At 37.4% G+C, this 24,061-nt stretch overlaps 1 protein-coding gene across 2 annotated transcripts in view; it reads left to right on the top strand.

Annotated features, from left to right (window-relative positions):
• PARD3B (par-3 family cell polarity regulator beta) overlaps positions 1 to 24,061 on the top strand; it is a 1,051,931-nt gene that overhangs the window by 246,197 nt on the left and 781,673 nt on the right. The window contains exon 3 of one of the 2 annotated variants that reach the window (XM_032637435.1): positions 1,674 to 1,802. The exons of the other annotated variant lie outside the window; for it this stretch is intronic. Coding sequence (XP_032493326.1) covers positions 1,674 to 1,802 — 129 coding nt within the window. The remainder of the gene's footprint in view (positions 1 to 1,673; positions 1,803 to 24,061) is intronic. 2 annotated transcript variants of the gene reach the window in all.

Below are 24,061 nucleotides of genomic sequence, written 5' to 3'. Positions count from 1 at the left end.
GTTGTCTCATGCTGTGTACTGTGGAACGTATTTTTTTTACACTGACTTTCTCAATTGAGAACAAAATATTTAAGCCCTTGGGTTACCTTTTCAAAAATCACTGTTCCACAATGGAGCTGCCATTTGAATTGTCCTTTGCAAGTACCAACTTTCTTCATTTTTAAGGCAAAAATATTAATTAACTGCATATAAACTCTTCTCATCAGCTTCATTCATTCTCTTTCTGCATTGCTTTTGGAATCCTCATCTCCTTCTGAAGGAATGGCCGTTACCAAATTTCAAAATTTTGGCCCCTTTTTGGGTTGTTTCTTTTTCACCGTAGCCAGTTTTTCCTGTAGTTTTATATTTATCTCTGTTCTGGTGAAACAGAATGATATGTGCTCTACAGATTTGCTGTAGGACACTTGTTATCTTATGCTCTTATGTTAGCCGATTGATCATCAGTATAAAGATTCAGGAGTTTGTGAAAAGTAAAACAAATAAAGGATATGTATTATGGTGTAATGTTTGGGAACTATTGAACTATTGGGGAATATCACTATTTTATTTTTTAAATGTTTATCATTTATATAAAACATGTGCCACGGTAGATACAGAGATAAGAGATAACAACTCTGCCTTCATGGACCTTACAGTCTGGTAGCTACATACATAAATATAATTAATACGTGATAAACGTAGTACAAGCCAGGAGATGCTGCTCATTGAGATGCTTGTGGCTGCTTGTTGAGAAGTTGTGTTCTTATTGTCACTGATACTTATTTCCTTACTGATGTCAGAAAAAAAAATGTAGAACTACAGGGGGTAGCAAGAATTAAAAAGAAGAAATAATGAAAATGAAAACGAGGAGGAAAGAAGTTAGGGATGGGCATTTTGATAAGAACATGTCTGTACAAATCTGAGCCAAAGCAGTGTACAATGTCAAGGAATCACAGTTTGTCCATCAGATGCCTTTCCTTTTCTCCTCCGGACCCTCTCTCCACCCTTTTCCACTCTGCTGTTTGCACAGGGCGACCGAGCTCTCTGGATCCCGTGTCGTGTCGTCCAGTTTCCACTTGCATTTGGCTAATGCGGAAACCCAGAAAGATGAAAAAGAGGAGGAGAGGGAAGTTATTTTCCCTTTGCTCCCTTCTGCAGGGTTCCCTCAGGCTGGCCGTGTCCCTCTACCACAGATCACGCACATGCTAAGCTGGCTCTTCCCCCAGCACTCTCCTTCCTAGCTCTGGGGACGCTTTCCTCTTGCTGCTTCAAGCTCAGGCATGCTAATAGCCATTACAAACCCAGGAGTACTGCCTGCCATCTCGTGGTTTTCCTATACCTGCCCACACCTATGTACATACCCCCCTATATTCAACTCATCTTGAATCGTCCTTATTTGAGTGCGTCATAGGCTTCCAGACTGACACATCCAGAAAATCAGAGCCACAAGAAGGCAGTCCTCACTCAGCCTTTTTCCCACTTCATTTTACAAATAATGAAAATGAGGCCAGAGAGGGGTCAGCTTTTCCTAAGAATCTAAGTTAATGGTAATGACTGGTCTAGAATCTAGACATGCCAACGGCTCCCCTTTCTAGTTCTCACTTCCCATTTGCTTTGAAATTATGTAAACACTGTATTTATTTTTTTAGTTTCCAAATCTAAGACTTTTAACACTAAGGTAATGAACATTCCAGCATTCAGCTTTTGAGCGTGTGGAAGTACATGAAGACCACCCAGATGAGAATGCGCAGAGGCGGTTTATTCGGGGATTTTGCCACAGCAAGGAATCCGCCACCGTGACTTCCGTTTGGCAGAGACTCCAGGTTGGGCAGGGGAGTGGGAAAGCCTTACAACGGAAGGAAGTTTTAGATATGCTCTGACTGGGGCTTGTTGGCATGGTGAAGCTGGAGACAGGCTAAATGGAAGTGAGACATCGAATTTGATAGATTTGGAAGCATATTTGGCTTCCTCTGGTTGGTCCTGAGTTGGAAGCAGAGGCAAAAAAAAAAAAAAAAAAATAGGGAAGCTGGGAGCCACTGTCTGACTGTTTGAGGGTGGTAACGGCAGAGTTTGTGGGTTAGAGTTGTGTTGCTACATATGACCCGCCATTATCTGTTTGTATGGTCAGTCTCTTAAGCTTGAAAGCACTTGGTTTGCTCTTCAGTTTTCTTACTCATTATCTGAAGGAGTTTGGGCCACTGAGTAGCTGATTAACTATAGACTGCTCCCAGGGACAATTCAGCATATCGAGGAGGAGAAAGTGTGGCCCTCTGGGGGTACATGGTGGGAGGAGAGAGGCAAATTTGGCATACCTTGGAACAATTCTGTGGACAGTCTGCTGGACTGAGGCAAATAGGAACCGTGCTTGCAGTATCTGGGATCAAACATATTTAGGCCTTAAAGGTATGGTTTTGGCACAGTTGACTTTTTATGTAGAAGCCTTGTCAGTCATTAATGTGATTAGGTTGCAACTTTGCCGGCTCTTTTGTTATGTGGGTGGCAGCAGAATTTCTGGTGAGAGCCAGGCAGAGAAAATTTTATTCTCGTCTGAGAATCTGAAGTTGAAGAGACAACCACGTGTGAGTCAAGTATCAAGTATAGCCGAAATCCTAAATTCCATACTCCCATATAGTTTCCTGACAGTAACCCGCTGAAGCTGATAGGAACTTCAACCATACATTTTTTTTTTTTTTTTTTGCCATACGCGGGCCTCTCACTGTTGTGGCCTCTCCCGTTGCGGGGCATAGGCTCCAGACGCGCAGGCTCAGCGGCCATGGCTCACGGGCCCAAACGCTCCGTGGCATGTGGGATCTTCCCAGACCGGGGCACGAACCCGTGTCCCCTGCATCGGCAGGCGGACTCTCAACCACTGCGCCACCAGGGAAGCCCTTCAATCATACATTTGAAAAAGGCCTTGACTCCACCTTATCCTCAGCCAGGTTAGGTTACAGGAATGCAGCTCTCAGGGATGTGGTAGTTGGTAGCTACCATTTGCGTGCATTCATAACTCTTGCTCTGTGTGGTTTTCCACTTGTGTTTGTTGTTGAATCACTCCTTTCACAGTATCTTGTGTATCTTAGCATGAGATTGGCTGCACAGTCAAGCTATAGGGTCAGCTTCCCCTTTAGACTCCCTCCTGTTGTACTGAAGTGCCTAAAGTGACTCCACTTTGTTTCATAGCCATTTTAAAAGCAATTTCAGGGCTTCCCTGGTGGCGCAGTGGTTGAGAGTCCGCCTGCCGATGCAGGGGACACGGGTTCGTGCCCCGGTCCGGGAGGATCCCGCGTGCTGCGGAGCAGCTGGGCCCGTGAGCAATTTCAGATAGGATAAGTCAAATAAGAAGTTTAATTTTGGGGATAAGGTGGAGGGAAGGGGAACCTCTGAAATTATGTTTATAGTTTGACTGTAGCTCTGAAGGATATTGTAGAGGTTGGGAGTAAAAAGAGCTGATGCTTCTTGCTCCTGATACCTATTCGGCCTTGAGGCTGAGATTACTAGCAGTAGTCATACCTCCCTAACTAGTGTTACCGGCTTTGGCTTTTATAATGGAGTAGAGGTATAGGTCTTCTTTGGGACTTAATATTCCATGTGAACTTTAGATTTAGCGTAGGTCCAACTGCAGCCACTCTTCTCCAGCAGCTGGCAGAGGTAGAGATTATAAGCTATCAAATTGGAGTAATTCCATTCCATTCATTGGCCAGTGAGCTCCTAAGGGCAAAAATTGATTTCTTATTTTTACATACCTAGGGACTACCTAATTTACTTAAAGGGTTACCTGTTATGGCTGTGCTATTTAAAAAAAAATGTTAAAATATTGATACATAGTATTGTCTTTCCCTTGGAATAAAGATTTTTCTTTATTCCTCAGCCTGTTTCCACATATAATGTGAGAAAATGTGTTGATATAAAAATTAAGATGTCTTTCATTTTGGCTTTTCTTGAAAGTTCTATTCCCATACCTTTCAGTTATTGTCTTATAATGTGAAGCTCATCGAGTTTTCTAGTGATTGAGCTCATGTAAAAAAAAAAAAAAACATAAAACCAAGAAAAAAATAATGCTCATTACTTGTGTAAAATCTGAACTAAGAATGATCCATAGTCATAGTTGTTGAAATACTGTGTATGGAAGTAACGTTAGCAATCCAGCATTGGCAACATCATGCCCATTTACAGGTTTACAGGATTTTGCAAATCAGTATAGTGATAGAAATGTGTGAAATTACAATACTTAGGGAACTTCTTATAATGGAGAAAAAAGCGAAGACAGAGGTAAGGATCTATTCATGTATTTCATGGAAATATTAATTTAATCGGTTTCCTTTAAAACTTTTGTAGAAATGGCAGTGATAGTTAATAGAAGCAGGAAGATAGTTCATGCTTCGTTAAAGAGATCTGGCCTTCTCTTTTGTTAATGAATGACTTCAAAGCTAAAATTTGCATTAAGAACATTAATGTGATAATTTTAAAAGTACCCATTAGTCTGACATTTTTAGGATAACAAAACTCAATTCTAGTGAAGTTGAGACATGTGGAAGAACTTAGATATTAGGCAAGAAATAATCTGATCACAATAAAAATATGCTTTTGCTTGAAAATCTGTCAAAAGGAATTCCAAGTAATTCAAAAAAATGCATGTTAAATGGGCTTTGCTACAGTTTTGAAATAGATTAAAATTATATGCAAATTAATGCAAATCATGTGGCTTGGAGATTAAGTTTTGAAGTGCTATCTTCATTCCCTGGAGTAAATGGATGTTGAAGAATGGATGTATATAGATATCTGACTGGCTGGCTGGCTGGCTGGCTGGTAGGCTGAATGAATGAATGAATGATTGAATCTTTTTTCTGCTTTGAAAGCTGTTACATTTTTTTCTTTGCCTGAAGGCCAGTTTTTGATTATGTTCAAAATAGAGTCTAGGAAGTGGGAAGTTGAACCCCAAGTCTAGTTATTCAATCCAGTTCAACCCCGTGAAGACCGTCTGCCCCATAATGTTGCTGGTCCAGTGTAGAATTCCTAAGCTGTAAGAGCGTCTGAACTGCAGAGGGAGGAGACCATTTTCTCAGCACTCATTCATTCACTGCATATCTACTGAGTGCCTCCCAGGAGCCAGGCATTGCTTTAGATGCATCACTGTTGACCTCTTATACAGCAGTTGCTACTGTTTTTGCCACCTGTTCTTTCCGGAAATTTCCTCTTCCCTTGGATTCTGCCATATTTTCCTGGCTTTCCTTCTACTTCTGTAAAATTTGCTTCCTTTTCGACCTCCTTTTCTGACCTTTGCCCTGGGAGTTCCCTGAGGCTCAGTTTTTGCCCTCAGTTCTTTCTCTGCTCTGGTGATTCTCAATCCTGGCTATAATCAGAGCCTCTGAGATGAAGCCTCAAGCAGGGACACATTTTAAAAGCTCCATAAGTGATTCTGATGCACAGCTAGAGCTGAGAGCCATTTTTTATACTGTAATCCGGGGAATTGTTTGTGTCTCAAAACGTCACTTTTGTCTCTCCTGATTAGAGTCATGCCAGCATCTCCTTTCACATAAGTGCCTCTTCTGTGCCTCTGGCTAGCCAAGAAGATGTTTCCATTTAGAACTATCACTTCTCTGCTTCGTCTCCAAAAATATCTTTACCTCCTGATTTCTTTTTATTATTCTTCAATTCCAATTCATAAATATTAGTCTTTGACATTCCTTCCTCCCTTCTATTCAATATCTTCAGCACATTATGATCCAGTTAACTCTGAGGCTAGTATTAGCTACTCATTTGCCCCAATGCTGTTGGTTCTCTGTTGCCTGCGGGGTCAAATTAAAAATTTTTATCACGGAATATAAAGCTTCAAAATCTCGACCCACAAGTTGGCTTCCACACAAAACATCTGTTTCAGCCTTTTGCTAGGAGAGCCTGTGACTTTCCTTCTTTTGCATAAATCCTTCCCTGACTTCTCCAAGACATGGCTGCCTTTCCTTCTCAGGTCTTATTGATAGTATAATGCATGGAATCATGTAACTCTTATACTGAAGTTTGGCTATCACCTAGGAGATAAAATCCTGACTGATCTTGTCCCGAAACTGTCAACATGTACTTCCTTTTGTTTATTAGAGACATTTATTAATGAATCAGGAAAGGTAATGAGATATGGGTTATATATTATGGCCGCAAGGTAAGGTATGTTAAGAACAGAAAATGCCTATTATTAAAAACATCTGAGCCTTGAACCGTGTGGGGTTCATCCTGCTGTAACTTATAGTCAGCCCTCTGTATCCACAGTTCCTCAGTATCCATGGACACAACTAAGGTAGCACTGTAGAGTTTACTATTGAAAAATATCCATGTGTAAGTGGACCCACACAGTTCAAACCCATGTTGTTCGAGGGTCAGTGGTATTTTCTACAAGTTCATAGTCAACCAACATTTATTGGATGGCTATCATGTGCTAGGAGCTTTATATTCCTATTTCATCCTTTTGTAAAGTTAAGTAGTATGATCTCACTTTTAAGATGAGACTGAGGTCCAGCCACATTGACCAGCTTTTTTCAAATTATGGGTGTGACTGGGATTCCTGTTTGGGTCTTCAGAACTGAAATCTGGTGCTTGTCTCTCTGCTAAGTTGGTGTTTTTGTTTGTTTGTTTTGGTGGGGGTGGGTCTTGAGGGGATAGGAAGTTGCACTTTTGTTCCATTAACATTTTCCTTTCCTGAAACTCAGTGAACATGATAGGCAGTCAGTAAGGTATTAGTGAATAAATGAAACGTGAGAAGGATCGGAGGATAATCTGGATTTTCTGGGTCTCCTTCCAAAAGCCCTTCTAGATTCAGTCTGAAGAAGAGCAGCAGCTTTCAGCACTGGGTTGTTAGAGTTGTTTAAATACTGCCTTTTTAATAGGGCTGATGCTGAAAGTGCCCTAAAATTATCTAGCATCTGAATTTTCTAAGAAACTATTTTAAAAAACTAGGGTTCGACCTCTGCAATTGTTACCTGAGGATTTAGACTAATGAACATTTCAAGACCATGTAGACCAAGTTTATTTCCTTCAAAGGGAGGGGTTAATTTCCCCACCGCTGTGTCTTTGAAGTGATAAATGAGGCTACTGTTCCCATGATGGCTGTTGTCCAGCTGAGAATGACTTCCTGTCTCAGTCTCCAGGGCACAGGAGACCATGGATGCCCTCTATTCTCCGTAGCTAGAGAGAAGGGAGGAGAGAGCACTTCCCTGGGACAGCTGCTCTGCGATTGGGTCTCTGTTTTACTTGTGAAATATATTTCCTAGTTTGGATTTGGTGAGTAAATGGAGGTTAGAATACAGAATTCTAGCTATCTTTGCTGGGATTTACCTATTACACTTTTAAAATGGTAACTACTTTTGTTATCTAAATGAGTACATGGAATGCTTATATTTCCCGTTTTGTTATTAATTGAATAAATAATAGGCTTTAGCCATCCAGGTAACCAAATTTTGTTGTCTAGACTCTCCTTCATTTCCTAAATTTAGCCCAATAGCTTTGTTTTCTTAGATGCTATGTAATTTAAAAATTTTACTTGAACTTTGCCATGAATAGTAAAATTAGGAGTAGGAAGCTGCACTTCAAAGTGAAATGTAATTTTGCTCTTCGAGCTACGTTGCTGAGATCAAAAGCATTTGAGGGGTAACCTGGGTGGCCATTACAAGTAATTGGAAAGTAAGTACAACTTCTTATTACTGCATCTAAAAATGAGGATAGCATTCTTTAAATGTCACATTTATATAAAAACTTGCACAAACTCAATCTACGTGTCTTAATTAGAAGGTACTGTAAAGATATTTTATTGTTTTTATAACTTGTGTTCAGAAATGAACCTGTTCACTTAATACCTTTAAGTATTACATAGCAGAGGTATTAAAATCCAGTCTAGAATAGAGAAAAAGTAGAAAACTTGTGACGTACCAAAGATATGTAAGAACAGAGTTTGATTACATTTAGAGGCAAACAGAATTTTCTCTTGTCCTAAACCAAATCTACTGATTTTACTTGGCTTATTTTTGTACGTATTTGGCAGCTAAAGGATGAATTGCCTTTCAGACAAAAGGCTTCTCATTGTAGTCACTCATTCGGTAGTCTCTACTTTGTACTAGTAGGACCTTCCTATTTGAGACGGACTATTCCAATCAACAGGGATGTATGGATTTTGTGAAAGAAGCTTTCAGAGTTTTTTCCTACCATATAAATAAATTGTATTGAATAGGATTTGTCACTGGTTCCATGGACTCCTGAGTATATGTAGATGCTACTTGGAGAGCCGCAAGTGGAGTGTCCCATTATGATTTTAATGATCTTAAAACTTAGTAATTCTATTCTGGACTATCTGGGTGATTTTTTAAAGTATCCTTACAGGAGGTTTCAGTGTCCATGCTTTCTTTGATATTTAGATTCAATTCATTGGTAGTTGATTTTTCTGAACGGGCAAGAATGAAATAGCCATTCTAATACAGAAAGGGAGTATTGAATCATCTCATGGCACTCACCTTGCCAGTGTACACTGTATTCGTGTTGAAAGTTGAATTTCATAGGGAAGAGTGGACATGCCACACTAAAAGAACAGCTAGAACAAAAGCTTTCATGCCATACTTGGGAACAACTGTGTGTGGGGAGGTACAGTAGAGGTAAGAGAAGACTGGTGAGGGAGATGGGATGAGAGTGATCTGTGAGAATAAGTGGATTCTAGGTTGTGGAGAGTGCCCCGCGCTTGAGCAGTGAGGAACTACTCAAGGTCTAAGACATGGCTGTGACACAAGCAGGACTATATTCTAGAAGTTTTTTTTTTAAATGTAGTGCCTTTCCTTTTTAATAACATCTCCAACTAATAGTTACTAGTTGTCTTTTTTTTTTAATGAGAGCAGCTATGTTTACTGTGGTGAAATAATACACAATAAAATTTATACCATTTTAACTATTTATTAAGTAAACGTGTCAGTGGCATTAAGTACAGTCACATTGTGCAGCCATCATGACCATCCATCTCCAGAACACTTCTCATCTTTCCAAACTGAAACATTATACCCGTTAAACAATAACTCCCCATCCCCTCTCCTCCTGGCCCTGGCAGCCACCACTCTACTTTCTGTCTCTATGAAATTGCCTATTCTAAGTACCTCATATAAGTTGAATTATACAGTATTTGCTCTTTTGTGACGGGCTTATTTCTCTTGGCATGATGTCTGCAAGTTTCATCCATCTTGTGGCATGTGTCAGAATTTCCTTTTTTTTTTAAATTAATTTTTATTGGAGTGTAGTTGATTTACAGTGTTGTATTAGTTTCTGCTGTACAGCAAAGTGAGTCAGTTATACATATACATATATCCACTCTGTTTTAGATTCTTTTCCCATAGTCGTCATTACAGAGTATTGATTAGAGTTCCCTGTGCTATACGGTAGGTCCTTGTTGGTTATCTATTTTAAATATAGTAGTGTGTATATGTCATTCCCAATCTCCCAATTTAATAGTTGTCTTTCAGTAAACAGCTCTTCCTTATATATCAGAGTAAGCTGGGCACTGTCAAGAGAAAGTGGACAAGAAACACCTGGTACCTGGTCCCTATCACTAAAGAACTAATATGCTATACAGAAGCCAAGGAGCTGTACAGATGTAAGTTAGCATTATTACTGTAGTAAAAGAAAAAGCATTGTTCTAAGCAGTTAAACTTACAGAAGAAGATTTATAGCACTGAAAATACCCTCAGACTCTAGCTTGTTACCTGACAATGCTTTCATTTATCGTGAAAAATGGTGAATGCAAATTGCATGCCCTATTATGGTTTGATCGTGAGGAATTTTATAGCTACATAAATGGACACCATGTTATAGATAAATCTTAAAGATTCCAAGTATTCAGCATTAAAAACACTTGAGGCAAGGTCAACGAAAGCAAAAATAAACAAGTGGGACTACATCAAACTAAAAAGCCTCTGCACAGTAAAGGAAACCATCAATGATTTGAATGAGTGGGAGAAGATATCTGCAAATCATATATAAGATAAGGAAATAATATCCAAAATATATAAAAAACTTGTACAACTCAATAACAGAGGATAATGCAACTGAAAAATAGGCAGAAGATCTGAATAGACATTTTTCTAAATGAAACATATACATGGCCAACAGGTACATGAAAAGATGGTCAACATCACTAATCATCAGGGATATACAAATCAAACTACAATGAGATATCACCTCACATCTATTAAAGTGGCTATTAATTATTGAAAAGACAAGAAGTAACAAGTATTGGTGAGGATGTGGAGAAAAGGTAACCCTTGTGCACTGGTAATGGGAATGTAAATTCATGTAGCTGCTACGGAAAACAGTGTGGAGGGTCTTCAAAAAATTAAAAAATGGAACTATCATATGAGACAGAAATTGCACTTATGGGTATTTATCTCAAGAAAGCAAACACTAATTTGAAAAGATATATGCACTCTTATGTTCTTTGCAGCATTATTTACTATAGCCAAGAGATGGAGACAATCTAAGTATCCATCAATGGATGAATGGATAAAGAAGATGTGGATACACACACACACACACACACACACACACACACACACACACACACACTTATACATACATGCAATAGAATACTACTCAGCTGTTAAAAAAAAAGAATGAAAATGTTGCCATTTGACAACATGGATGGACCCTGAGGGCATTATTCTAAGTGAATAAGATTAAGTCAGATAAGTATGATCTCACTTAAATGTGGAATCTAAAAAAAAAAAAGAAACAAAACAAAGCAAAACTAATAGATACAGAGAACAGATTGGTGGTTGCCAGAGTGTGGAGGGGGTTTGTGGGGGCTGGGTGAAATGGGTGAAGAGGGTCAATAGTAATGAACTTCGAGGTATAAAATAAGTCATGGGGATGTTATGTACAGCATGGTGATTAGAGTCTGTTTTGTTGTATTGCATATTTGAAAGTTGCTAAGAGAGCTAATCTTAAAAGTTCTCATCACAGGAAAAAAGATTGTACCTTTGTGTGGTGACAGATGCTAGCTAGATTTATTGTAGTGATCATTTTGCAGTGTATACAAATATCAGATCAAATCATTATGTCGTACACCTGAAGCTAATACAATGTTTTATGTCAGCTTTAAAAAAGCACTTAACATTCACTAGCATCCTTGAATGTTATAGCTTGGGAGGGTTAGAGTTATCCCTCCCTTTTTCTCCCACAGTTGAGGGAAAGGCCAAAAGACATTACAGAGAAGCCCCACGTTACTTGGCTGCTTTAACAGCAGAGCTAGAGCTCTTAATAAAGATTCTGTTTCCTGGACCAGTATTGGCATTGGGTTAATTTAACCAAAGCTGTACATTGCTCATGTCCTCTCTGTGCTTAAACCCTTTCAATGTCTTATATTTACCTGGAATAAAATCCAAGGTCTTTAACGTGGCCCACAGCTCTGAGGGCCCCTGGCCCTGCTCTCTCTGCAAATTCATTGCCACCACTCTTCCCCTGCTCCCCTGCCCCAACCCCAGAAGTTGCCTTTCCCTTCTTCCAGCCTAACAAACTCCCACATCAGGAATGTTCCACCTACTCCAGCCCCATCCCGGCTCTTCACGTGGTGATGACATCCTTTCTGCTCTCATATGAAATATTATCTCCTCAGGAAAGACTTCTGCCTTTCTTGATCTTTCAAACGGAATCAAGGATATCGGGACTCATAACTGATTATTTTCCTTCATAGTAGCTCTTACTCTTTACCTATTTATTTGCATTTGCTTTACCTGTGTCCTCAAGTGGTCTATTGTCTTCACGAGCAAATACACCAGTTTTGTGCTGTATAGCCAGTGCCCAGCACAGAGGTTTACTGGTTTTTACTGGTGTTTGGACAGAGAGAGGGAGTGTTAAGTGTAAGATTAAAATAATAATTGGAAATAGAAATAATTTCTATACTTTAATCAGGCAAGTATCTGCTGATGAGACAGGTTTGAACCCTGTAAAGGAGTTATGTTACAGTGGTCCTGGACAAAATATATTTAAGTGAAGGGAATATTACATCTATCTGGCCATTACTAAAGTATGAGAAGAAATATGAAGAAATCTTCAAAAATTTTGAGTAGGATATATATATTTATTAGTTATTATCCTCATTATGTGATCAAAACAGTTCATTAAGAGAAATACATTTCCACAATGGAGAGGCATTTTGAGAATTAATAAACTGGAACTGGGAAAAGAAAATAAGAGCAAAAGCTTAAAATGCAAAGAGAGGGAATTTCTCCCACCCCAATCCTCATCCCATGGCTCAGCAGCAAGAGTGTTTATTAAACCCAAAGTGATCAAATCACTTTTACTGTGTCAGTGTGGGCTGAAAAAGACACCTGCATTTCATGAATTGATGAGTAATTGTTTTTAGTCCTGATTCTGAGTACCCTGTTGATTGCAGAAGTGTGATGTGGTTGAAAAAGCACTAAGTTTAGAGCTAGAACACCTGGATTTAAGTCCTGGCGTCACCACTTACCTTATACATTAGACCTGGGACAAGTCACTTCACCTCTCCAAGGGTGATTTTATTTTTGAAATGGTATCCTGTAGGATTCTTGTATGTGTCAAATAAGGCAATCACAGGAAAGCTCTTGGAGAATGGTATGCAATACTAAAATAAGCTTTTTGGAGTTGGGTATATATTTGTCTTTAAGTAACGCACTTTGTGCAAATGAGGGAGCTTCACCCTATCCTGTCCTCTGCTCCAGACAAACTTACACTCCTATTAAGGGTGATATGCATACCCACAAATGTACTTTGATACAGAAAGTGGCATAATGCATGTATGAAACAGCATATTCTTGCCCCTTCATTCCCTCTTCTTTCCCTTTCAACATACTTGTGTGGGGAAAACAGTATGATTGGAAAAGGGAGATTTATTATTCTAATTCTGGAATAAAATACTCCGTTTACCCACTCACTAATTAAAAATGCCTTTTAATAATTATCAAAACATATCTGAGAATGAGGTAAAATAAATACATGTGCTTCTTAATGTATTCTGCTGTTAGCTTTGAACATGAATGAAGCTTTTATCTTCATGTACAGTTTTTTATGGTTTTCTTCTATTGACAAATTAAAGGCAGTCTTGGGTTTGTATGGGTAAGTAAGTATATAGATGCTATGGCACTTATCAAGGGAAATAGAGTGGATGGTATTTTATTTTTAAAATCAGATTACTTTGCATCTCAAAAATTAGAATTTTGTATCTGAAATTATGAAGCATGTTAATCAGAAATATATATAAATTCTATTTTACATGTAACTTAAGAACTATATGTAATAGATGGAATGATGATAATATGTATTTCTAAAATACCTTTAAATTACATCAGAGCAAAAATATGGTATGTGTGTAAGGGTGTATGTGTGAAGCGAGTGTGTTTGTGTGCAGACACATGTGAAGAAAATACAAGGCTAACACCAGTTATTTCTGGGGTATGTGATTATGGATATTTTTCCTATGGTTTTCACTTTAGAGATTTTCTACAATGGTCATATACTTCGTTGATCACAAGAATGTTATAAAAATACATTTTTACACGCTATATAAAACTAAATATGTAAAGAAGTAAATTTTCCCTTTGAAACCAAAGGCTTCTACAGCAACAGCATCCCTCCCTGCTTTTAAATCACACTTTCGGTGCCCAGTTAGATGTTTCATCCTCAATAGCATAAGGTGTTTAATTAACGTCCAGTGGTGTATGATTGGACCCCCTGAGATGGCATACTTTCACATGAATTATTATAATGTAACATACATTCTAGTAATAACAATGAAGTTATCCAGTAAATTTTCATAAATAGTAAAGACTGTATAAGAATGTAAGCTTTTCCTTTTATATATTTGTAAGATAGTAAACAAAGATTTAAAAATTTACTTTTATAAGATGCCTCATCTTTTTAAAACCTAGAAACATGTTAGAGGTTGGTCTGTTTCTTTTAACGCCTTTTAATAACTAAATTTGGTTTCATTGACGTAAAGGGACCAATAATTTTAATTGTATTTTCTTTTGATATATATGTGTGTATATATGTGTGTATATATACGTATATATATATATATATATGCATTTATTATTTCCAAAGGGAGCTTTACTTGTTCATATAACATTTAGCTTTGTAAGTTGATGAATTTGGTTCCCAATAAGTTCGTGAAGGGGCCCTGCTCTCTTCCCTCCAGTGACAAGCTCACTGCTCTGTGTGTGGAAAGACCGTCCCCTAGTTGGGCTGCTCTGCTCATTTAGATACTTGCATCTGATCTCTGCTTCCTTTTAATTTTTGCTACCTAGAATACTAGTGAATAAGACTATTTCTTTTTTCATGAGATAACCCATCACATATTAGAAGACCACCATTTGTTCTCTTAACTTTTCTAAGGCTAACACCCAACACCCCACTTCTAGTTTGGTTTATTCAACCAAACTCTCTTGAGTACTGTGCTCCGTCTTATTGGGGCTACCAAGATGACCATGATGACATCGTCCAGGAGCTTGTAGTGTAAGAGACAGGTAAATAAAGTAAGAGTAAGTGCAATTGAAGAGTGATAGACAAAGGGCTATGAAGACAGTAAGATCCTACGAACTAACTTAGTGCTAAGTAAGAGCAGGCTTTTCATTGAAGACTGTAGTTGAATCAGATTTTGAGTCAAATAGGAATTTATCCCCAAAGAGGCAGAGGGAAGGGCACACTATGCAGACAGAACATCACTGGCAAAGAACTAAGTTTCAAGACCCAGCCTACTGAGAAGAATCTGTGTGAGATGGTTCTAGAGTATCCTCTGGTAGTTATTTGTAGATCCTAATTTAAGGGAAGATGTTTGAACCATAAAGTTATATGGTACTTATCATTAGGTGCTCCATAGAAAACAGAATGTTGATTTTGGAGTTAATTTTTGCCAGATGTGAAGTTACTTTTTTTCTGCTAGGCTCCACTTAGTCTTTCATTGTAAGGAAGGAGTTGTTATAACTTGGTAGGTCCAGCCTCGTTTGAGCTGTTACACTTTGGTGAACTGGGTGCTTTGGGGTGTTATAATAATGGTGACTTGCAATTTTACTGCTTCACAGTGCACCAGATCTATGCTCTTACAGCTGAAAAACTTTCCGTGGGAAGGTCAGCTGTGATAATAAGGCACATAATGTATCATCGTGTCAATTGTACTTTTTCTATGACAGCAGATATTTTATTGAAATAGTTAAAAAGTATTTTCTTATTTCCAGGAGGCTAGTTTTAAGATAACTCCTAGCTATTGGATGTGTAACTCAGCAAACTCAAACTTCCCGTTGATTAACTCGCCTTTTGTCCATTCTGCTTTTAGAAATGTTTTATCTCAAGCCTTTGTGATGACTTCTCGCATGCACTCCCTACTTGAATCTGATGTGACGGTGCTACCCAAATCCTTATTTCTCTGTGTGTTCTTTTAGAGAGAGAGATTTGTTTTAATCTTTCTCTCCTCCACACAATGGCAATCCTCTATCTTTCCCTCTTTTCATTTCTCTGGTGCCTCTTTACTGTTATTTATTTATATTTTTAAGGCAACTCAGTATTCTCACATTCAAGGTTAAGAAGAAAGGGAGGAAAATAAACTTAGTATAATCAAAGGAAGAATGATCATCTTAAGAACTGGCAATCAAGTTCTCCATAAGGAACAACTTATTTTGTTCAGGATAAGTTGAAAACTTGAAAGTTCTCATTGTCTGCAATGTTGGGTTTCTGGTGGTTTCAATGTGTAAAGAGACCTGTCTCATTTAACAATATTTTAGCGCCACTTACAAAATACATATTTTTCTTAAAAGAGGCATCCCTTCCCACTGTGGCTAAGTAGCTCCCTTTCCCCTATCCCCACGCAAAATGCATTCAGAGAGTTAAAGGATAAGATATGGACTTCCTTTTCTCCATCAGAACATTAGGACTTATACAATTACACAGTTAATACAATTTAATATAATTAACATAATTAAAACAGCAGCTTCTGTTAAGTTACTCAGTAGTAGTACTTAAATCACAGATAAAAATATAGTTGAATAAAAATTTAAGGCTCAAAAGTTTAAGGGTCAAGAAAGTTTTAAAGATGTAGAAGCATTTCCAAAATCAGGTTATCTGCGATGGCTCTGGAGAAATAATTTAAAGACCTTCACAATTCTATAGGAAGAAATTCACTATAAAGCCATTTTTATTCATAAAACATAGCATAGAAAATGTAAAATGTCTGTGTGCTGAACTTTCAGTCTTTTCCTACAAAATTAATACTTAATGGCATGTTTCCCATAATTGCAATTGGCACATTTCGTCTTTGTGGTACCAGTACAAATTAATCCCCTTCTTGTGTGAATTTAGAAGTTGTACAGAAAAATTTTTTTCCTGTTGTTTAATGTTTTTTAAAGTATGGGTATCTTTAGTAGTTTTCACCTTGAATACTGCTTTTGATTATCGTTTTCTTTGGATGAAAGTTAACGAGCATAATTAATTAATGTCCAAATGTTCTAAGGCTCAATCTGGGGCAGACTTGATCTCGAAGGTGGTGTTAATTTCACTAGAAATGAATGAATCAATTAGAGGGTGGGGCTAAGTCCATTAGTGTTATATACATCAAACTTTGATTTTTAATTTCAGAGGTTTTATTCCTTCAGATTTATACCACGTGCAATAACCAAAATCAGTACTTTAAAAAACTCTTCACAAAAGTATGCTTTTTCAGTGTCTACTGTTCTAAAAATGAAGTCCCCATAAAGATGGAGATAAATAATTCACATTCTTCTGTAAAGCATACTGTCTCCTAAGCCACCATGAAAACTTAGCTGTGTAAGAGTTTCTAAACATGAAACCATGCCTGATAAAATTTTTATAAAATCAAAACTTTGAATGTCATTTTTGTCAGCATTATGCTTTGAAGAACAACACTTCCCACCTGATCACCATGGAACCCAGAGATAGCTTTCATTTTCCTTTTAGCTAATGTAAATTCTAGAATGCAATGATACTGAAAAATCTTTACGTTCAGAAAAAAATTTTATTTATTGCTGGAAACTTATAAGTATGTGGTCTACTAAAGGCTGTCATCTTGTATCTTACAGTTGCTAGGATACTTGGAGTAGCTAAACCACTGAGTCCCATTGGTCAGGTTGAGATGGAGCGAGCTCTAGTATCAGCCATCCAAAGCCTTGACTTGTTGCCCTCCCCAAATTACCCATTTCAGTGTCAGATTATTAAAATGGGTTTTGAAAAAGCAAATAAAAATAGTTGAATTTGCCTTTCTTTTATTTTTGCTGTAGTTCTTAGAAAATAGCTTTCAACTCTGAATAGAGTTGAAATAATCTGGGCAATGATGAGTACAATAGGAAAACAATGGAGAAAATGTTTGTCCCATCTAACCGCGACGATAGCTACTAGAACTTAATCCTGTAGTATTTTTTCCAAATAGTGGATGTTTCTGAATCAGTCACACTTTGCTCATGACCAGGACATTCATGAGGACAACTCAAAGTAGCTTGCTCTGCAGCTGTTTTCTTAAAGTTGCAGTTTTCTACTATTTCTTTTTTTTCATTTCTGCCGTGTAGGGTTCCTTTCACCTTACATAATGGGATGAATCTGGTGGGGAGAATAACAGTACTTGAAAGCTTCCAAACAGAAGAGAATGGAAAATTAGAACCTCAAAGGTATCCTTGAGGAGGGATCCCAGTAGAAGGTATCTTCCCACATTGAGGGAAATGATGCTAATCCCAAATTACTGGGGATTAGAAAACAGAGTGTACGTATGAGGGCAAGGCTAAAAACTCCAGCTGTTCTGAAAGTATACCTTTCTTTTCTTTTCAATTTTACTTATTTGTAAATCTGAAAAATGTCACGAGTGTGTCTTGTTGAGTAAAAAATACAAGTATAATTCTAGAATAATGTAAATGTTAGAGGCTGCTCAGGTTAATACCATGACTGGAGTATGTTGTTATTTAAATGATTTTGTTTCTGAAGATGCAGATCTTTAAATACAGTATATAGATTTTTTTTTTTTTTTTTTTTGCGGTACGCGAAGCTTTCACTGTTGTGGCCTCTCCTATTGCGGAGCACAGGCTCCAGACGCGCAGGCTCAGCGGCCATGGCTCACGGGCCCAGCCGTTCCACGGCATGTGGGATCTTCCCAGACCGGGGCACGAACCTGTGTCCCCTGCATCGGCAGGCGGACTCTCAACCACTGCGTCACCAGGGAAGCCCCAGTATATAGATTTTTATATGGTAACTGGAATATTGGCCTTGTTTTGTTTTATAATGAGGGCAAATTTCCTATGGTTTACTTTTCTCTATTTCAAGTGAAAAAAAGGTTCTCGCTCCCATTTTTATTGGGAATATGGCAGTTTCCTCAGTTATGCCTATACTTATTTGTGCCCTTTAAGTAGGTCATTGTAAAAAATACAAATTGTCAACATTGTATCACAGCAATAAGCACATTTTTGCAAAAGAGTTTTTTGGTGTTAATAACAATTAAAAAATTAAATATAAAATAATTAGAGCTTTTAACATCGTAGGAAATGAGAACATTTTAGAATTTAGTTTAAATGAGTAACACAGTATGGGTTGGTAATATTCCAGAGGGTTCAGCTGCCTCATGGAAAATCGAATATCTGAGAAATTTCCAGTTAGACTAAAAATTATCTGAATAAAATTTTAAAATGTTCCTATTTAGGTTTCTTTTCTCAGGATTGATCCTATAGCAGAGTACTGAGTGAGTGTGTGTGTGTGTGTGTGTGTGTGTGTGTGTGTGTGTACACAACAGTAGTTATTTTTTGAAGGGATAGTCTTTCAAGCCCTTCTCTAATCTGTCTAGCATCTAAAATGAGGTAATATAAAATTCCAAGGTGGCTACAAAATATTAGATATGTTGACACCAGCCTTGGATGTATGGGTGGCAGTGGGAGAGAGAATGATGATTATGCATGATTTATATGCTGCAGAATTAAGGTAGTCTTGGATGTTTTCATTTCCTTTGAAGAATGGTGTTCTCTCAAATGAGGAGGATTAAATAAGAGCCTTAAAAAAGAAAGAAGTGGTATATTGACATCTGTTATGAAGAGTGGCTATAAACGATGAGGGATCAGTGTCAGAAAAGAATAAAACCCATTCTTAAAGAATGGAGGGGGAAAATCTAATAATTCCACTTTTCTTAAATGCACCTGAAAAATTAGAGGGATTTTCCCATTTAAATTTATCTTTTTGAAACTCCCTGGAGTAGGGAGAATATTTTCTGTTAGGATTTAGTTAGCTGGTTAGGATTTCTGAGCTAATGTGCCAGAAAAAATGATTTTGAAACAGTGGTTTTTTTAATACTTTAAAATATTTAAAATCTTTGCTTAAACCTGACTCCTGATGAAGGAAATGGCTCTGTAGGGCAGGCCTACACTATGCGCTGCTTTCCTGATTTCTCCAGAGCTGATTCGCTAACAGCTGCTACCTTCACTCCTCAAAATTGTTGAATTCCTTGAAGAGAAGCTGAGTCATTAGGAAATGTTGTACTAGAATAAGGGAAAGTAGGTCCTTTCACTGGACTTGGCTATGTATTATTCACTGAGCTTCAGATCCAAGATGGCGTGGCTCTCAAACTGAAAGGTGCATCAGAATCCCCAGGGAGCCTTACGTTGCTGGGGTCCATCTGCAGAGTTTCTGATTCAGCGGGTTTGAACTGGGGCTGGAGAATTTACATTTCTAACAAGTTCCCAGGTGATATTGTTGCTCCTAGTCTTGGGCCCACACTTTGAGAATCTCTGCCCTAGTGAAGCTTAGAGGAAAAAAAAAATGAGGCAAGCCTTGGCCCAAAGCTTGGCAGTCAGCTTCCCACTGGATGGATAACTAACAGAACTGCCCTTTTTTAATTACTAAATCCTATGCTAGATCTTGACATTCAGTCTTCCATCCAACCTTGTGAGGGATTTTCCATTTAAATTTATCTTTTAAAAACTCCCTAGGGCTTCCCTGGTGGCGCAGTGGTTGGGAGTCCGCCTGCCGATGCAGGGGACACGGGTTCGTGCCCCGGTCCGGGAAGATCCCACATGCCGCAGAGTGGCTGGGCCTGTGAGCCCTGGCCGCTGAGCCTGCGCGTCCTGAGCCTGTGCTCCGCAACGGGAGAGGCCACAACAGTGAGAGGCCTGCGCACCGCAACAAAAAAATAACAAAACTCCCTAGAGGTGGGAGAATGATTTCTGTTACAATAGCTGGTTAGGATTTCTGAAGAAATGTGCTGGAAAAAGTGTTTGTGAAACAATGTATATATATTTTAAACTTTAAAACATTTTAAATCTTTGTTTAAACCTGACTCCTGATGAAGAAAATTGCTCTGGTGTTTACCCCCGTTACAAAATCACCTGAACAGACCTCGGTTTCCTTAATTAACTTACCCAAAGTTTGAAGCCAGGGGTGCAATTAGACCTGAATGTCAGCTTTGTCTGTTTGGGTCTGAAGTCTCACCTCTTGGGATCAAAACATACTTGTGTGCTTGTTTCCAAGGAATCTCTGTTTCCTTTTCTTTTTAGTTCACATATTATTCAGAAGCTCTCAAGTTTGCTTGTATTTTTATATCATCGGTTTCTAAAATTATATTCTTACCTGATAGCCCTCACTGGCAAGCAACAGTAATTATTTAACAGCAACTGTGTGTATGAATCATGGAAAGGTACAAATGTGAGGAAGGAGCCGCAAATAGTTTAGGCAAATGCGTGGAGAGGATATAGAAACGACTCGTCAGTGAGAAACAACTAGCTGGCCGTGAATTATGCTAAGAACAATACAGAAGCTCTCTCACCTAATCTCAGATGAGCCTGTCCCAAAGAAGAGTGTTACTTTTGGAATGCGTGCACTCATTGTGTTTGTTTTTATCCAAACTGATGTCAGGGAACTATATAATATTTCTGTACAAAAGTCCATTTTACTGTTGTTAAGTTACTCATTTATCCATGTTTAAGATAGTAGATCATTTTAGTACTACCACAAGTTAAAAAGTCACAGGTAGGAAAACAACAATATGAGACCCATTCTGAGCTGTGATTATAGCATTTAAAGTTGTTTAATTGAAAATATTAGTTTAAAAATGCTGTTTAATATTTTAATTTGTACGTGGAAATTCAGCTTTATGAAGTCTGTTCTCACTGAGATGTCATATTAGTCACGTGTGTTACTAAAAATACGAAATTCGTGTAAAACTTCTGGCAATACCTTGTGAGCGTCTTGATGGGGGATACATGTTAGGGTTTTTTTTACATCATGCACGTAGCTCTGCAAGGTGCCATGTGTGTGATTGGAGTCGGTATTTGTTGAAGAAATGGTAAAGTATTACTTGTGCTGAGTTACAAACTTCTTGTTAGGTCAAATCAACCTGTTAATTTTTTTTGTGAAGAAAAAAGAGGTAATGGCTTCAAATAAGAACTTGAGCAAGTATGTTATACATTCCATTTTATTTCAAACTTTATTAATAACCTGTGTTATTGATTTACCCTTTTCAGTATATTTTTGTATATGACAAGGTTATGTTTTTATATGTGATTTTATTACTATTTGAGCTCTGACCCCAACATCTCTTACCCAGTCTTTTCCCCACTGGGCCACATTTTTAGGTCAAATTATTGAGGGGGGAAAAGGATGCAAGATTTCTGAGATATAAACTCTCCCAGAGTATACATCTTGAGATAGGAAAATACATCGTGTATGCTAAGGATTACCTACGAGAGTTTTAAATTGAAGCATGTGTTGAATTGGAAGTCAATTTGGGAGAATGTAATAGAGCATAATCTGACAGGTGTTAATGTTACCCTCAAAGGGAGTAAACTAGAAGACATAAAAGTATATGTATCCCCCTCATTTATGTTCTATGATGGTCCTGCAGAATTAAAGGGAAGCATGAAGATGAAAATAACTAGTTTATGTAAAGCTGTATATTCCGATAAGCCAAAATTTAACTTTCTGTCTTGAACAGTTTTTTCACGTGGAAAATCTTAATTTTTTGGGGGTATAATTTGTTATTTTGCACAGTACTTACAAATTTTTCATAATCTTTATTGTAGAAATCATAAAATACAGACTTGAACTGTATTTTAATGTCCAGAATTTGCTCCTAGACTCAAAATTGTTAGGTTTGTAAGGGATAGCGATAGAATGTATTTTTACAATCTTGATGGTACTAGTTTGTGTTTTATAAGATGTGAAAAACAGGTTCTAAAGATTGCACACATCCATCAAATCTGATTTACTCTTTTGTTGAATATAAGAGTGTGGCTGATTTCTTTCAATTCTGAGAACCTGTCATAGACACCCTTGCCTTTATATAGATTAGGAGTGAATAGATTCTGATTTCAGCTGATTTTATTTCATATAAAACTGTAACCTTCACAAGTACACATCAACCTCAAACTCATTAGAGAGGTTTATTATTTTAACACTTTTTCTCCAAATTATTTGTTTAGATAGTAATTGATTTGAAAACTAAGATTTTATCATTCTTCTCACCTGTAGAAAGGTTTGACATACAAGCCTGCATAAAAGTGGAAAACAAGTATGTGATAAAGCACCATACATAATTAAAAGACAAGAGACAGATTGTAAAGAGTATCTGCAGTATATTGACAAAGGATTAATATCTAGATATGAAAGAAGTCCCTATGAATCAAAATGGAAAAAGTGAAAAAAAGAATAGGAAAGAAATATGGTTTTAGGAGAAGTAAAGAAGTAAATTTATAGAAGGAATGACAAACATGAAAAAATGCTCATTTTCATTATCTGGGAATTGAAAATTAAAACAAAGTGCTTTCTGAAGATTGGCCAAATTGATAAGGATTGATACTATTCACTGTTAGGTTTTTTACATCACAGGAAATATATTTTAATTGCAAATCAGTATGGACACACAGAACTGAAACTGAAGTTTCACAGACAGTACTTATCTATAAATCAACCAATCTTATATTTTTTAGTCCATCCAACTCTATCTTTTGTTTAAAAAAAAAAGATGTAATCTAGTACATTGATTTCATCTCATCTGCTTCATAATATTTAACTGTAGGACTACATCCAAATATTTCTTCATCTGTTTTACTGCTTATAGACACCGGTTGTTTTCTGCTGTCATTCTCATGAACAGTGTGACCATGTAGATTGTTGTCCACATCTCTAGGTTGGCACGTGCTACGTTCTTTCTAGTAATGGAATTGCATAGTCTTTAGGTGTGTGCTTTGTTGAGCTTTCATTGAATCAGCAAACTCTTCTCCTAAGTGTTTGGTTCTAACATACACTGCCTGCGGTGTAAAAAGAGTCATCCTTGCGCCATTCCCTTGTAATAACATTGGTCTAGCTTTTTAATTGTTGCCTGTCTAGTGAGTATGAAATCGTATCTCATAATAGTTTCATTTTTATATTCTTCTAATTTTCCATGATGTTAGATATTTTCATGCATTGGGCCATTTCTGTTTCTTCTTTGAGATGCATTTATGACTTGTGCACATTTTTAATTTATATGGAAGGATTTTCTTAATTCATAAACATTTTTTCTTATATCCTGGTTATTAGTCCTTTGTCAGTGTTGCCAATGTCATCTTCCTGTTTGAGGCGTCTTAGTTCACATTTCCCTTTGATAAAGAAAATTTCTTAGTATAGTTGAATTTGTCATTTTTTCTTCATGAATTGTTTTTTAAAAGCTTGTGCATGAAATCCTTTCTTATCTCAATGTCTTAAAGATATGAAATAACATCTTTAATTCACCCATAATCGATTGAATATAATGTGAAGTAGAGGCCTAATTTCATTTTTTTTTTCTTTTGGATAACTAATTAACCCAGGACCATTTAATGAAAATCTGCCCTTTCCCCAGTGATCAATGCCATAAATGGCATGGATCTGTTTCTGGGCTCTCTGGGTCATTGGCCAGTTTGTCTATAGCTGTAAAATTCTTTTTTTAGCCATTCATTAAACACAGACTTATTGAGTGCCTATTGTATGACAAGCACATTTCTAGATACTTAGAAATCACTTAGTGAGCAAAACAAAGATTCTTGCCCAGTGGATCATGCATTCTAACACAGAGACAAGCACATAAATAATAAATATT

The sequence above is a fragment of the Phocoena sinus genome, chromosome 7 (genome assembly GCF_008692025.1).
Source record: "Phocoena sinus isolate mPhoSin1 chromosome 7, mPhoSin1.pri, whole genome shotgun sequence".
In the NCBI taxonomy this organism is placed as follows: Eukaryota; Metazoa; Chordata; class Mammalia; order Artiodactyla; family Phocoenidae; genus Phocoena; species Phocoena sinus.
The sequence above is the reverse complement of the archived record's forward strand: the minus strand, read 5'-3'. Positions and strand labels throughout refer to the sequence as shown.